Source organism: Daucus carota, chromosome 1, assembly GCF_001625215.2.
Source record: "Daucus carota subsp. sativus chromosome 1, DH1 v3.0, whole genome shotgun sequence".
Lineage (NCBI taxonomy): Eukaryota > Viridiplantae > Streptophyta > Magnoliopsida > Apiales > Apiaceae > Daucus > Daucus carota.
The window spans coordinates 32,508,623-32,525,407 of record NC_030381.2 but is presented as its reverse complement, the minus strand read 5'-3'; the positions used below and the strand labels follow the sequence as shown (position 1 = coordinate 32,525,407).

Genomic DNA, 16,785 nt, shown 5'->3' with positions numbered 1-16,785 from the left:
GAGGCGTAATCACAATTCTGCTTCATTCGGAAGTCGAACCTGTGACCAAGAGGATATGAATATGAATTTTCAAATTCAAATACTAAGAGCATCTCCAACGGTGTTGGCTATAATCGTTGACTAAATTGAACCTGTAACACATTATGTAAAATTTGCTGAACCTGTAAGACATTGTACTTCAATGGTATTGGCTATATTGGTTGGCTATAATTTAAAAGTAGAATGTTATTAATATTTTAGTTTGTTAAAATAGAATATATCAGTTTAATATGGTAATAAATGATGTGCAATCATCCTACAGATTTCTTACAGACCTGTAGAGGTTCGACAAATATAATCATCCATAGGAGGTTGGCTAAAATTATAGACAACAGGTTCACGTGGTTGGAGTATGATTTTTTCAACAATTTGGCTAAATTTTTTATATTTGGAATGACAACTCATTTTTTAGCTAAAGGGTTTGTATGGTTGGAAATGCTCTAATACAGGCAAATCTGAATCCGAATTATCGGTTTGACACCCATTCTAAATTATCATCTAGACATCAAAAAAAAAAAAAAAAACCACATCGTTGTTCTTAAGTGCCAACTCTCGTATGAAACTGAGATGCATGCATTGTGCTTGAATCATTTTACGCACAAATGCTTGAATCTAATTTGGAACAAAGATTGTGATATCTGAACCCAAAGATGCATACAATTGCTTGAATCTAGTATGAAGCAAAGATTATGATTTCTGAACCCAGAGATGCAAATTTTATAAACTCAGTACAAGACAGAATGGAAACCAACAGTTTAAGCTTTTGATCAATAAGTAACACAAATGAGTAAAAAAAGAGTATAAAACTTGACGCGAAGATGATTCAGATATATAAGCTTTCGGTTATATAAGCTTAAGTAAGCAAAGAAGCCCCTCCCAGGTTCTACACAAAGAAGTCAACAAGCATCACAGCTTTAACAGTCCAAACAATTATTGATACAATTCGTAGTATCCACAATAACTGAGTCGAGCATACTACTATATATATGCACTCTTGGTTTATAGGTTCGTCTGCATCAATATTAAGATGATAGGACGACTTCATTGCTCAACTTTCCATCGATTCCTTTTTCCTCAAAGTAGTCTTCCCTTGTGTTGTCAGCTAGCATAAGAGCAACCAGCCAGAAGAGCGCTGAATCAAGAGATACAAAAGCACCTCCACCGAGAAGGCCTGTCTTAGCAGTAGGGCAAGTTGTTTCCGAATTATGATGAACACGGTTTGACAGGTGTCCCTGTTCAACTATTGTAGGCCATAACAGCAATGCAGCAGCTAATCCAGCCGTACCCCTGTATTTTCAGGAAAATCTAAAACTTGATCAAGAAAAGGTAGGAGAAATTTAAGTATATGAGCTTTGTTTTACTGCACAAATATTCCTATCACTGAGCAATTTACACAGATGAACTGACACGTTTTTGAACAATATTAGGATAACAATAGTCGAAAATTACTCAATTAGAAAATTTAATCAAATTATTGAATTTAACTAGAAATTTAAGCAGGTAACTAGAGAACTGAAGCCGGAACAAGATCAGATAAAATTGGGAGCTTGAAACGAAACTTACAAAGCAATGTTAAAGAACACAAGGAAGCTAGTGTTCTGAAACAAAGCTGCCTGTGGAATACTCTTTCCTTGGTAAGGATAAAAGAGAGACAAGAATCCGGTCACCGAAGAGACAACTAGAAATGCAAATGAAAGGTAGCCCAGGACAACAGTTGGGTCTGATGGATAATTGCAGATAACCACACCTTTTCCTGGGATTGGTGTTCCAGAAGGAGGCTGAAAAAAGGAAACAAACAGTAAATAATCAAGTATATATAACTGTTGGCACAAAGCTTACTCTGGCAAGGCATAGAACTATCCAAAGATCGCCTGGTGATTTTCTTTACGGGATTCGATTAAAATGGAGAGTAATTTAGCGTGTGATGACTATATTGATCATGTGCTGTGTCTGAACCATGTTCAAGCATATATTAGTTAATAAGAAAAATGAAAAACCACACCCCTATCCTTTCTCTATGACTAATTACTGAAGAAAAATTATATACATATATATATATATTAGGTGCACATATGAATATAAACCATTAATGTCTTGCGCAAAAGAATCACAAAAGACAAACAGATCAAAAGTTTTGAAGGCCATTAGCAGAAGAAAACCTTCTTATTTTCAGCGATAACTCCAAATATGAAGGACAGCACACCAAATGTTGCCACAATTAAAGACATTTGTTTTGTAGTAAATGCCATCTTGTGTTCCCAGTTATAGTGGTTTCCTGCAATATAAGTACCAAAAATGTTAGATTGGCAAATTAATAATTGTGCACAGCCAACACTAGAAAGCAATTCCATTTCAACAAAAAAAACGAAACAAAGGAAGAATAAGCTGAAATCAAATATACCGAATTTATATATACACAATATTCATAACAAAACTAAACCATAAAAGAAACAAAAAAAAACTGTACTATCCCTGATAAAGTGCATTTTTCCCATCATAGTGTATGCTATCAGGAGTTACAAACAAAAACCATCTGATGAAGTGTATCACACTTGACAACAAAGACAAGTGGAACCATATGCTCCAAAACCACAATTTATACATAAAAAAACTAGCTCGGCATATTCTAACACAGGGTTCTGCTTGGTTTGTTTATTGAATATCTGATGTTTTCTTCCCAAACACATTATATTTCAACTACCCGTTATCTGAACTTATGCGTAATAAAGGTAATGAGCAACATCACTCTTGATATATTAATCTTAATCTTACTTGATAATAGACTATCTTCTTTCTTGAAGATTAATATATATATTGTCTGTCATCAAACAACAGATCAGAGTGGTGCAGAGTGGTGCGGCAGAAGCTTTGTGGGCCCATAACCCACAGGTCCCAGGATCTGACTTTGTTTCTGCTTTATGTATATAACCTACTGTGACTATTTTATGCATAAAAAAGCTGAGATTAAGAGAGCAACAGAAAATAATAATAAAATAAAATTGGAACATACAAAAACATTAGGTAGGTTGCAATAATCTCCAAAGTCAGAAAGTAGGCTTTTCTCGGGAAAAAAATAATATAAAATCTCTAGTATCTTTTAACTTAATTATAGTACTATCAAGAGTTTACACATATCTGCTACTTATCTATCTCCAAGTTATCAATCAGTTTGACTTGATAATAGATAATCACCTCTCATTTGAAGGTTAATATATTATACGTCTGCAAAGATAAACAACATATCCGAGTGGGAAGTGTGGTGGTCCCATAAACCTGGTACGGATAGTTTTTTCATTTTTATTATTGACTCTGATTATACTAACTTACTTAATGCATGTAATAAATTCGTATGTAACACAAGCTTACAATGCCAACTTATGAATGCGTTTCTATTATGACTAGTATATCCAAAAAAAACTTTTTAATAAGAGATACCCAATTTTTTTCCAACCAATACTATAACTCTCAGAGACATAATAAAAAACTAGAGCTCAAACATATTCATTTTAAAAAGTAAACTTTTAAGAACAAAACATGTATTTTCCCAATAATATATAATATTTTCATTTTATCAAGTAGCTACAGGGATTTCAGAACAATTCAGGATATACCCACCAGCTGTAGGCTCCAGATACATAATTCATATATATACATATCTGTTTATTTCTTGATATCTGTTTATTTGTTGAATACTTGAATAAGTGATTCAGTCTTCCAGCAAAGATTATACATTTGCTACTTGTTATATAAACCTTGATGTTACTTGATAACAGACAATCTTCTAGACTGAAAATTAGTATTCTATATGTCTGCTCCACTTAACAACAAATCAGAGTGGCGCAGCGGAAGCGTGGTGGGCCCATAACCCACAGGTCCCAGGATCGAAACCTGGCTCTGATAATTTTTTTAAAAGATATTTATGTGATAAATTTAGTTCTTACACTCCGAAAGTTGTGTTAAAAATCTAGCTTTACCTTGTCAACCAAAATAATTGACAGCGTGACTAATTTAAGTATCTAAAATCTGAAATTAGAGTCTATTACATATCAAGTAATGAAGATTAATTTTATATCACTTATCATAAGTACATTAGATCTTTAGAAACATAATAAAGCCTTGAGCTGAAACGATTCCAGATTTGAACATGAACAACCATCTCAAAAAGTACGCTTTTGCACAACAACCCCCCCCCCCCCCCCCCCCCCCAATCAAACAATAACTCAACTAACAAATCCAAAAAAAGATGAAAACTTAAAGATAATAAGTAGAAACCAAAACAGACTTTGAAAAAAAAAACAAAAATAGAATTCGAGCCAAAAGGGACTAATTTAACCTATCTTCAACCCATTTACCTTAAAATTATTTTCTGATCAGATACTCTCGTTAAGATTAATACAACATACATATCAGAGTGGTGCGGCGGATGGAAGCATGGTCAGCCCAGTATCAAAACCTGATTATTATTATTATTTTTACGATTTCTATCACAATAATATAGCTATAACATATACTCCTATTCAAATTCTATTAAATAAAAACAGTTTTCCAGGATATCTAAGGCAACTCCTAAACAAATTTATGCATCTTAAATTAGAAAATTCAAGTTCATGCTTTTCCTTCGGAAAAAACATCATTTTTTCTATCCATTGTTATATCAGGTTTAGCTAATTCTTCAAATTCCAAGAAAAACCTTAACACTTGAAGTGAAAAAGTTTCTGAGCCAAAAACCCAACAATCATATGACAATCATCTCAAAACACCCAACTCAAATGATCAAAAAACACCCAAATCAAACAGCAATAGTATAATTCTGAAGGGCAGACACTAACTCCAAACATGCAAATATCACAATTCCATACACAAAAACACAAGAATTAAAACTGAAATCAAGAAAAGGTGCAAACTTTAACAAGTGGAAGCATACCCTTGAAGCAAATAAGAGTTTAGAACAGCATAGAAGTGTAAAAAGATAAGAAGTCTGACCTGGGTTTGGGGAGAGATGTGGGGAAATGGTTGAAAAAGTCCAATGAATCTTGTGTTGATGAAAGAGTTAAGAGTATATTCTAAACAAGTTGTGGGATGGGTGGGTGTATGTATCGTGTATGTATATGCGTTAATTATGTAGGTGGATTGGACTCCTATGTTTACTGAACTACTACATTTGTCAAGATTTCCTTGCGTATCATTTTTCTCCTTATTTATCATCCATTAGTTACAGACTCAGTTCACACTCTTGTTGATTGCGTAAATAAATTTTTATTATTTTCTTTATTTCTCACTCTCTAATCTCTGCATGTAATATTTTTATTTATGTAACGAGAATATATAAATTTTGTTTACATGGACAAATCTCTGGGGTCGTTTGGTTAGAGAGGGAGTATGGTGTTGGAATGATCAGGTTAAGCTAAGCTGGTATAGGTTTGAGGTATGATTTCATATTTGGTTGAGTGGTGGAATGAATATGATTGAATTATAATATTTATGAGTTATTAATTGTAATTAATTTAAAATATTATTAAATTAATATTTATATATATATTGAGTCTTAATTTCATTTTGTATAAATAATCTACATGAAATGATATAAATAGTCATGAAAATAAAAGAAAAAAAAAATTTGATTCTTGAGACTCATGTTTCATAACCACCTTAAGTATGAAAATCTCATATTTGAGAAATTGTCTGATGAAAGAAATATTTCGACCAAACATTGGAATAAACAAAACTCATAGTTGATACCAGCAAAGCCCGGACCAAACCACCCTTGTTTGTAGGGATGGCAGAAAAAACCGATCCGAATGGATACCCGACCGTTTCGACCCGAATGGATCTTACCGAACCCGATATTTTGGATTTGGATTTGATTTTTAGACCCGAACGAGTTTGGATTTGGATTTGGATACTAGGTATTCCGTATCGAAACCCGACCCGAAATCCGAATCCGATCCAAACCCGATCCAAACCCGAAACCCGAAAAAAAATCCAAATATATATATATATATATATATATATATATATATATGTATATGTATATGTATATGTATACTAATATATTTTTTTTCAATTTTAAATTTACTAAATTTTGTTTATATATATATGTAGAGTGTGAATGTGTATATTCATGGGTTATAGTGACTTTTTTTGTTTAACTAATGAGTTACTTTAAAATTTCATACTCCATATAGTGGAAATTTGTGTTTAGAAATTATTAAACACGGTTTAAGATTTTATTAATGTGTAATACTTTATTGTTAAAGTAGTTTAGTTTTAAATATAATGAAATTTAAGGACGAGCAAATCAAAAAATAATATTTTTACAATACTATATAAATTTCGGAATTCAGGTTTTGGATAAACCCGAACAAACCCGAACCCGATCCGAAACCCGTGGATTTGGATTTGATATATGAAACCCGATTGGATTTGGATTTGGATTTTAAAAATAATTTGGATTTGGATTTGGATTTGGATATCTCAAATATCCGAACCGATCCAACCCTTTGCCATCCCTACTTGTTTGTGCGTCAAAAATGCTTTAATCCATCCTTTAGTTTTTGGTAATCAAGTCATGGGTTGTTTGTGTTAAAACAAGTATATACTTGATTTTAGATAATTAGTGATATTATTATTTTAGATTCCAATTCCTAGTTATTTTAATTTCTGTTTTTTTTTTCATATATATTATTCTAACTTTTTATCCGATGATATTAATTCAAAATTATATTTTTGATAATTAAATAATTTTATTAGATAAAAGAGTCTTGAGCAAACAAGTATTAGAATTTAGTCGGAGAAAATCGTTACGATTAAGTATTAGAATTTAGTTAGAGAAAACTCGGACGGTCAACTATAATTACTTATCCAGATTATTTAATTTAAATCTAAAAAATGTATGAACATCTCGATTGTAATGTATCTTGGGGTAATACATCCAACACTGTTCTTTCTTTGTTTTATATATTTATTCATTTAACGGATTTCTTATTCAAGACGATTTTATGTACAAGTTTCATAACATGTGCATTTCATCAAACTGTGTTCCATTGAATATATTCCAAGCAATGGCTGCTTTCAGAAGCTTTACAAGATAAAAACCTGTTGTTTATTTCCTCTCCTCTTGACAGTACTTGTCCATTTCTTTGTTCTTCTCTCCTCCCTGCTTTGAATGCTCTTGCCTCTTACAAATCTGCAGCAGATGTTGTGAGCATGCATCATACATGCAGAGGTATACACTTCCCCGAGAACTTGAACAATCGACGACTGGAATCAAGACTTCAAAAAGAAGTTCTTTGCAACATCAAGTCGGATCAGTGAGATGCATTATATTTGATGTCGATTCATTTGGCTGTGGTCTGTGGACCTCTAGAAATTGTACATGGATTGTCTGAGTCACTTAAGAAGTCTTCTAGTGTTGCAAGAGATTTCAACTGCCTGCCAAGAGACGCAATGGTTTTCTTGCACTCTGAGAATTTATACGCAGCAGCTGCTAACTCTTTGTCCTGCCACACGTATCATCATAGATTTATTAAAGCTTAAAAGTTGGTAATAGAACGGAAAAACAATTTAGGACATCGCAAGTTAACTGACCTGATTCTGTTTCAGCTGTGTGTGTGAACTTGCAGCTCTCTGTATTTCACCTTCATGTTTCAATCTTAAAATTTCTTGTTCCAGCTTTTGACACTTTGAGATGGTTTCTTCTGAAAATGACCTTTCCTTTTGAATTTCTTCCTCTAAGCTACGTATTCTTGTAATCATGGCTTTTAACTCATTGTCCACTACTCCAAGCCGTGATTCTGCTGTTTCTTTCTTTGAATTGATATCATTACATGCTGCTTCAACCGTTTCTCTTGCTTCATTTGCCACAGCTAATCGAGTCTGCAACTCTGCCAACTCTATCTCTGTTTCTTTTGAACGAGCTCTTAATTGCTCAAGCTGATGTTGATGTTTAATTAAAATTGTCTCCGTTTCATTCTTGTCTACTTCCATCTTCACCAATTTCATCTCTGCTTCTTCTAAACGATCTCTTACTGTATGTAGCATCAGTTGGTGCTTAATTAAAGATGCCTCTGTTTCATTCTTGTCTGCTTCCATCTTCATCAGTTTCATCTCCGCTTCTTCTAAACAATCCGTTAGCGTTCTAATCTGGTCCTGGTGCTTAGTCAAAAATGTCTCCAATTTATTTTTGTCTGCTTCTGTCTTCACCAATTTATCCTCCAATTCCACTATCCGGTTTCTCATAGTTTCAAGTTCAGATCTTGAAGAAGTATTCCCTTCTTTTGATTGTTCCATTATAGATCTTGACTGGTATGGGTTTACATTTTGCGTATCAGGTAAAGCCACGAGCCTTTCCATTTCTAGGAAGTCATCCATGAGACTGTCATCAAGTGAAGAAGCTGTAAGGCTTTTTCCTAAAGCTTTTACGTTTCTGAAGTTAGCAGACTCTGATACTGATGACGTGGAAGGATTTTGTTTCCAATCATTTGGCCCCAATTCATGAATCCTATGAGTATCATTATCAACCAGTGATAGCCTCTCTCCAATATCAGACTGGCTGTCTGTGAAGGATTCCACATAAACAGAAGATTCAGTAATAGACCTTTGCTCATTAAATGATGGTGCTCTGCGAGCCACAGCTTTGAGTCTACGACACTCGGTTTCAAGCTTAGCCACCTTCTTTACACTTTCCAGATTTTGTCTGCTAGCTGATTCAGCAGCTTCAGTACTCAAGTCCCTCTCAACAGTCCTCAATTCTAGCTCCTCTGATCTGGAAAGGAGCTCATGTTTAAGGGATGAGATCTCCTTTTCCGCAGCTTCAAGCTTAGAGCGAAGATCAATATGCCAGGAGGTGGCACCTTCACCTTTTGCGGCTTGAAGTTGGGACTGAAGCTCGACAAGCTGTTTCTGAAATCCAGATTTAGTAGCTTCCCATTCATTGGTTTTCTTAACAATAGCTTCATGGATCTTTTGCTCTTGTTCTTCTCTTTCGTGCCGGAGCTGTCTCATGCATTCCCTGAGAGCTACGTCAAGATGGATGGTACGATCTTCCAGCGATGAACTTCTCTGGGTTAAGGATTCTAATTGTTGCTTTAGTGCAAACACTTCATTCTCAGCTTTCTCCCATCCTTGTATATTTGAATAACAAACAATTATCATATTAACAAGCAGTAACCAAGAATACAGATAAATGTCTTAACATTCAATTGCAATATCATATGAAAATCTAAAACCAAAGTCTATAAGTTAAAGATGCGTCGTTCCATCAGGCATTTAAGTTTCAAGGGAATTTCATTTGTTTAACCAACTATATATAAGTTAAAGATGTATTATTTCATCATAAACTTAAGTAAAGATGTCATAACCATAAGTACAGTGACAGATGGAGATGAGGTTGCATGGTAGGCCAAAACAAAACTAAGGTGGGCAATGAATTGCAACCCATGTTGATTTCAATGGAAGTAGGGACTTTAAAAAAACTCTGAAAATCTCCTCTTAGCAAAATTAAATATATAGACAATACCATGGTTTAAAAAAATGAAGGCAGTAAAATTTGAAGTTCAGCACTTGTTCATTTTAGATACTCTCAAACTGTGTGCAGGTATAATACATACAAAACAAATGTCCTCAAATCTCAGGATACACCATGTGTAACCCTTTTCACCAAATGCTCCACCTCTAACCACAACATGATAATGCTAAGACTTGGTAGTATGACGAATAAGCAGAAAAAAGTTCTTACAAAGAAGAGGGGAGAAGCTACAAGGAAACTACAAGAAAGATATGTTCAGTGCTTTAATATTTGAGAAACATGTGGAGTAAGTATTTAAGAATACCAGAAAACTGTATATCCATATAATAATTAATTTGGAGAATACAGAAGAAGCAACTGAGCTAACAAGAAACATTTCCAGTTCTCTAAATTATACTTTATACTATAGTGATAGTGAATATTCCTTACGGATAGATAAATGACAAGATATGAGAATGACTGATATCTTGCTTTGCAGATAATGTATCATCATGATTTACCAAGTTGTAAGAAATATTCGGTAGCAAAAGTGCACACAAGGAGATGAAAGCTTTTTATCAATGCAAAGATATGCCAGTAAAAAATATAACTATCCAGACTGTAGAGGAAAGATTAAATTAGTAGTAATAATTTATGACTAACTTTGGCCCTCATACACATTTCTCTCTAAAAAAATTTTGTAGCTTCCCATTCACTGGTACAACTTCCTTTAAGTCTTTAATGTTGTGTTTGGTTGGGGAGAATGGAATGGAATGGAATGAAATGAGTAAAAAAATACTTGAAATTAATAGAGATAGGAAGAAAGTTTTGAAAAAATTTGAAGGAGTGCAAAATTGCTATGATGAGATTTGAGAAGAAATTGAGGATGGGAGAGAATGGAGCATTCCATCTCAAATGGAAGAGATGATATCTAGCATATGATGTAGGGAATGGAATGGAGGAAGGAATGAAATTTCTTAAAATCATCCATAAGATAGTTCATTTTTCATTCCATTCCTTCCGGAATCATTCACACCAACCAAACACAACATAAGAGACACCCGCCCTCATACACAGACACACACAAAGCAGTCCAACTCCACACTATTTGCATATAGATTTAAACAGGTGAAAGCTGTACCTGAGACAGCTTCCTCTGCAACTTTGGAATGCTGCTTTACCAAATCGTCCTTCGAGCTAATGTTTTGAAGTGCTGAAGATAGTTTCTCTCTTAGAGTCTTCACACTATCGTTAAGCTCTTCATCAGCGGGGATATCTTTTGATGTGACTTCAGGTGATTGAATATTATGATTTGAGAATGCCTTTTTATATAACAATAATCGTCAGTATCCGCTGAAGATTCACAGCCTTTGAGGAAAATTGAAACTTTTTATAAAATAACAAGGCAGGAGGAATCAAACAATTTACTAAACAGAAAATTGATACACAAGACACAATTACTAAGGGTGCACCAAGAGACAGTGTGGAGTTGGCTCTTTGCAATACTGTACATTGAAAACGCTTGGCTAGTAAAGAACAGAGCTAAATTCATTTCAGTACAATACACTATTAAAGGAAGTTGTATGTTTAGGTAAAGTTATATACAAAACATTTGGACTTTGCTTGCATAAGTAACAAAATTAACTTCATATTCAGCAGTAAATTTGTCTCAAGATGACTGCGTAATTTTTTTTATGGAAGTTGTAATTTCCACTATTCTCCTGAATTGATCAACAAGATACAAGTATCGCATCATATGAGTTCTATCCCTTTATTGTGTATGAGGGGATTTGTGATTGCATAAAGTTAGTCGGTGATAAAAAATTCTTTTTCTGTTTACAACTAATTAGGTATGTCTTTGATTGTCAATATATGGAACAGAGTGATATATAAATAGATAAACATGGCCAAGAAAATTTGATATTTATTTGAGGTAGTGTATCAGAGATTGAAAAGGCTACAGTCAGAGTTACAGTGGCTTTATTAAGTTGACGCTTATCAGCATATCCATCTATCTTGCACTGTTTTTTCATCAAGTAGATGCAATTATAGTATTCTCTCCAAGGGGATGACGATTATTCATCACTGCCAAATACTATATTAGCTTATTTTTTATCATCAGATAGTGCTTTATCTCAAACAAGAAGTTCATTTATTTCCTCTCGAAAGTATGATCCCTTCAAATTGTACGGATTAAAATATTTGTAGAAGAATATTCCGGGGTTTTATTAAGTAAGCAAATACTCTATGTTACAGAAATTATGTAGATGGTGTTCATACATATATGAGATAGTCTTGCTTTATGAGTTTTCAACACCCAGACATGGACGAATTAGAATAGATTTCAGGAAAACAAGGAGCACTAGTACGGAATCATATCTCATTTTAGTGTGCACATGTATTCTCGCAAACCTCAAGCTACATAGAAGCCAAGCAGTCTGTTTAAGATTAATGAAAACATTTCTTCTGTATAAGCCAAAACACAGAACCCACATTTTCTACAGTTTGGTCTTATTATCTTTTATAACTGAAGTGTAACATATATACTATCTATCTTTCTTCACCTCTACCTGTCTAAAAAGTAGTTGAAGTGAAACCCTCCAGCTGTGGGTTTTTATTAAAGAACATTATGTTTTGGGTAAAGGTCTTCTAGGGTTACTAAGATTCACACATGCATATGTATTGTAAGCAAATAAATTGTAACTATATCAACAACAATGTGAAGAGACTCGAGACCAAGGACAGTTTCCTGGACCAAAAAGGAAACAAAACTAGGATAATGACCAGCCTTCATTTGGCTACAATTTAGTTGGCCCAGAGTATAGGGGTCAAAAGTCTGGAACTGAGATTATTCTACCCATGGTGGATACAAACTGGGCAAACAAAAGGGTACTAAACAAAAGGGATCATGAAGCAGTGAAATTTATGATAGCTCATAACAATTATTCTTCATGTTCCTATTTTTTATTCAGCCATTCACTGATATCATCAAAATGACTGGTTATCTGACAATAACGAACAATTGGAGAAAGTCATACCCAATAGAAGGATGCCTAAAACATAACCAGGTTTTGTTAGAAGAGAATTATTCCCATAAGAGTGACCAAGAAGAGTTTTTCTTAGCACAGCTATGAATCTTATAATGAAAACTAGGTGCAGATAAGGAATAACAATGATGCCTATACCAAATGCTTGTGAACAAAGGAGAGAGTCCCCTTGTGGTCCAACTACATACAATAATTTATGACCACACAAGGTGGTCCATGCTGATTATGGTAACCAAACCAAACTTTGAGCAGACAGCGGGCCTTTGATTTGGATATTATACAAAGTAGCTCCGTTAATTAAAGATGAAGACATCTATGGAAGCATGGCATGAGTCGAACTATTGATTTGACATGAATGATAGAAAGACCTAAAATTCCAAACGATATTTATATATTTCCATTTACTTTGGACCTGCCATTGGTCCTAAACTTGCACACCTTTTCCTAAATATATGACCCAGCATTTGAAACATAAGAAATGCAGACAGCTAAACAGGCATGATGATACCATATATCTTTATTAAATTATTACTTCAACCCATTCCCCACTTGTTTACTCATTCTATCTTTTAAGGACATTAAAGACTGACAGACTGAGGTTTTCCAACTAGTAAAGAACTAAAACAAGGCAATTTATTTATCCGGCCTACTATCCACTCTATATTGCTGGGGAATGTTTTCAGTTGCTCCATAACAGTCACTATCCAATTCAAAATAAATAAATTTTATGTCATAAAATCGTATTCTGCATCTGCAATTTCAGCTATCATGATGTTGAACTCTCATACAAAGTACATGTGCCTGTATGTGTGTCCTTGGTGTGTTAAACAAGCAGTCACAATTTGCAGTTAAAGCACTGATAAGTCGCTATACTACTATGGTTATTGTTAAGGTTGCAGTAGTTGCTAAGAAGGATGAAACATGATAGCTTAGATTATACTTTGCACCACATTTAAAATTGCTAGTTAATTAAAGGCCTAAACTCAGCCACATAAGTCTTTGTCAGAAACAAATCCAAAAAATATAAGAATCCAACACAAATCTATAACTCCCTCCTGTGGCAAAAAAAGGCAGTCATCCCCAATCTTCCTTGTGCAAACATCATTTCATATTACAAATTACCCTTAGGCTGTTCGGTAATTTTATTCATTCTCATAAAGTAAGATTAACTAATAATTTTTAACAAAAAAAGATTATAACTGAATTTCTTTTAAAGAGGTTTGTGGCCAAAAAGAAAAAAGAAGCAAAAGAAATTCAAAATAATCCTGGAACTGTAGGTTCAGCAGAAGCAGATAAATGTGAACTGAAATACGGAACAAAGATGCTCACTGCATAAAACAAAACTAACCCACATGATGTTCCGAGATACCAAAGAAGTCAATGCAATCAATGACAATGCAAACAAAAGCAATCATCATGAACACAATGAGAGATGAACCAACCAACCTGTTCATCGGAGAATCTTTCAGAATGTGATGACATTGATCCAGAGCTTTCGGTTTCGCCAGGACTTTTATCCGAGGACTTCCTCCTCCATAGCCAGCTCCGGCGATCCATCTACTAACAATCAGATAACACCTACCTGGCTACCTAGCCACAAGTATCACCTGACACACACCTCATCTACCACATAAATCACCTTCCCTCAATACATAGCCAAACACAATCTGAAACCAAAAACAATTCAGACAACTTAAACTACAGAAACTAAAACAACCCCGTGACTTAAAACTATCAAAAAAACATTCATCAGAAAACAGAAGGGAGTGAATTTGAATACAAACAAATCAAAAACACAAAATCAGTTAAAAAACAATAAAGGGTAACATCATATGTTCTTGGTGAACTAAACCTTTGCTTAGAATTCACATAAAATAATCACCAACTAAAAGTTGAAACATATAAAGAAACCCAAAAAGGCAAAAAGACAAGTATGAAAAAGAAGTACAGTTACATACCCAACACAGTTCAGGTAATAACTTGTGAACTTGAAACTTGTTATTACTATGTTGCAGCTTAAACTTTCAAATCAACATAAGATGAACTGAAATTGAGGTAATACCCATTAGAATACTTGTGTAGTTGTGTCTGAAAATGAAATATGTAATATGTATCATGTATGGAGAGAGAGAGGGAGAGAGAGAGAGACCCACCAAAGCAACAGATGGATGAAGAGAGTGACAGGCCACTTTGTCAGACAAAATCACCCTTGTCTCACAAGATTAGTTTATTACAGTACAGCCATTTTGTCTACGAAATATGTATGTGTTCACAACATGTAATTATGTAAACATAAATTAATAAAGTGTGAGATTAAAAAGGAAATAATAGTACCGTACTACTACTGTGTGATTATTAACAATGCGGCCATGTTCATAATATTTCATCCACTTGTGTTTGTCGTTGACAAGGAGTCCCGGTACAATACAAACCATCGTGGAAGTAGAAATAGAAATTAAATTTACGTAAAAATATAGTAACACATGAGATAAATTTGTTGGCGAGAGATGAATATATATAATAAAATCAGATTTTAGAAATAAATTCATCGATTGGTTATTGGATTGATTACAATGGTGTTTGGCTAGAACTTAAAATTCGGTTTATGGGTTTACAAGTTAGAAGGAACTAGTTGAGAATCCGCGCGTTGCGGCGGCCTATAAAAATTACATTGATGATTCAAAATTAATATTTATAGAATAAAATCAATTTGCGGCGACTTATAAAAATTATATTAATAATTCAAAATTAATATTTATAAAATAAAATAAATTTTATATTATAAACATCTCGATGCAGTACCAATATTAATTTTTAAAATTGCAAAATTGGACTATAATTCATATGTGAAAAAATGATAATAAGTTTCTACATGTAATTAACGATTTAAAGCACGACGAATCTTAATTTTAATTGTGTTTTTCTTTTTGAAAAGTAATCATGTTCTTGACTAACATTGTCATTAACTTTTCCAAACACTACTTCTTAGACACATACACCACTACCTGCATATAAAAAGCATACGACTATACTGACTGATGACATCAATAAAACAGACCGTAAGCTTGCAAACAACAACAAATACGTCCGACGACCAAAACAAATATTATAAAAGAATCACCAACAAAAATATACCATTGTAATTAGGGGTGTGCATTCGGTTAACCGAAACCGAAATTTATTTCGGTTAACCGAAACTGAAATTCTATGAAACCGCGGTTAAAAAACCAGATAACCGAAAAATGAAAATTTGGCTACCGAAAACCGAACCGAAATATAAATTTCGATTAACCAAACCGAAATTATTTTGGTTATTCGGTTCGGTTTTCGGTTAACCGAACCGAATGCACACCCTTAACTGTGATATTGAGAGACAGTGTAGGTTGTGTTTAGATGATACAAAACCCTACAACCTATAAGGGTATTTATAGGTGCCGAGAAACTTGTGCGCTACTCTTTTCCATAATTAAATAATCTGAAATAGAATCAGATTAAAAAACTTGCAAGTTACTATATTCCATAAATAATCTGAAATAAAATCAGACTAATACTTTCAATTTATTATATTCCATAAATAATCTGAAACAGAATCAGATTAATTTATGACAGGATATATACCATATCAATGAATCTGAAACAATTTTTTTTATATCTTTCACCCAAAAATTCCAGAAAATTAGAAAAATAGAACGGAGCTATCTGAGAGGCGCCACCTACACGCCCCTCGCTTCTCCTTTATATAAGTATATTGATTATTTGTACAATTTGTGTAAAATAGCCGAGAAGTACTTAAAAGAAATTAAGAAAACTAGATTTTGAGGCCGTTTGGATGAACTTAAAATAAGTGCTTATTGGTTAAAATAAAAAAGTAAAGTAGAAGTTAGAAGCAATTTAAAACTTATAAGTGACTAAAGTGTTTTAGATAAAAAAGTGGAAACTGTGAAACAAAAATCAGCATTCTCAACTTCTTTTATATGCTTCTAACTTATAAATCCAGAAGTTAGACTTAAAAACCCAGCCAAACACCCCATGCTTCTGACCTATAAACCCAGAAGCCGGGTTTTTAAGCCTCGACCAAACACCCCTTTTGTTTCATGACTTTTACTTGTTTTCCATACACTTTAATCACTTATAAGTCTTAACTTGTTTCTAACTTCTAATTCATTTTTTTAGTTTAACAAAAAGCACTTATTT

The 16,785-nt window shown here is 33.6% G+C and overlaps 2 protein-coding genes and 1 non-coding gene across 5 annotated transcripts; 1 reads left to right on the top strand and 2 right to left on the bottom strand.

The window, feature by feature from the left end:
• Positions 1–846: 846 nt before the first annotated feature.
• Positions 847–5,239, bottom strand: LOC108215539 (uncharacterized). 2 transcript variants are annotated; one of them, XM_017388061.2, is made up of 4 exons: positions 5,023–5,239; positions 2,199–2,314; positions 1,603–1,817; positions 847–1,326 (listed from the first exon to the last, which is right to left on the bottom strand). In XM_017388061.2, exons 2-4 carry the CDS (start codon positions 2,286–2,288, stop codon positions 1,062–1,064), a joined length of 570 nt encoding a protein of 189 aa, XP_017243550.1. In that variant the 5' UTR covers positions 2,289–2,314; positions 5,023–5,239; the 3' UTR covers positions 847–1,061. The 2 variants fall into 2 exon arrangements, with proteins under 2 accessions (XP_017243550.1, XP_017243628.1); XM_017388139.2 differs by having other exon boundaries at positions 4,964–5,093.
• On the top strand, positions 3,868–3,939 carry TRNAM-CAU (transfer RNA methionine (anticodon CAU)). The gene has a single exon. It is a non-coding gene; the product is annotated as a tRNA-Met (tRNA).
• A 1,645-nt stretch (positions 5,240–6,884) lies between the features above and the next one.
• Positions 6,885–14,850, bottom strand: LOC108204986 (filament-like plant protein 3). Of its 2 annotated transcripts, XM_017374719.2 has the most exons (6): positions 14,745–14,850; positions 14,550–14,635; positions 14,038–14,258; positions 10,686–10,866; positions 7,627–9,161; positions 6,885–7,538 (listed from the first exon to the last, which is right to left on the bottom strand). In XM_017374719.2, exons 3-6 carry the CDS (start codon positions 14,146–14,148, stop codon positions 7,377–7,379), a joined length of 1,989 nt encoding a protein of 662 aa, XP_017230208.1. In that variant the 5' UTR covers positions 14,149–14,258; positions 14,550–14,635; positions 14,745–14,850; the 3' UTR covers positions 6,885–7,376. The 2 variants fall into 2 exon arrangements, with proteins under 2 accessions (XP_017230208.1, XP_017230207.1); XM_017374718.2 differs by lacking the exon at positions 14,745–14,850 and having other exon boundaries at positions 14,550–14,690.
• Between the last annotated feature and the right edge of the window lie 1,935 nt (positions 14,851–16,785).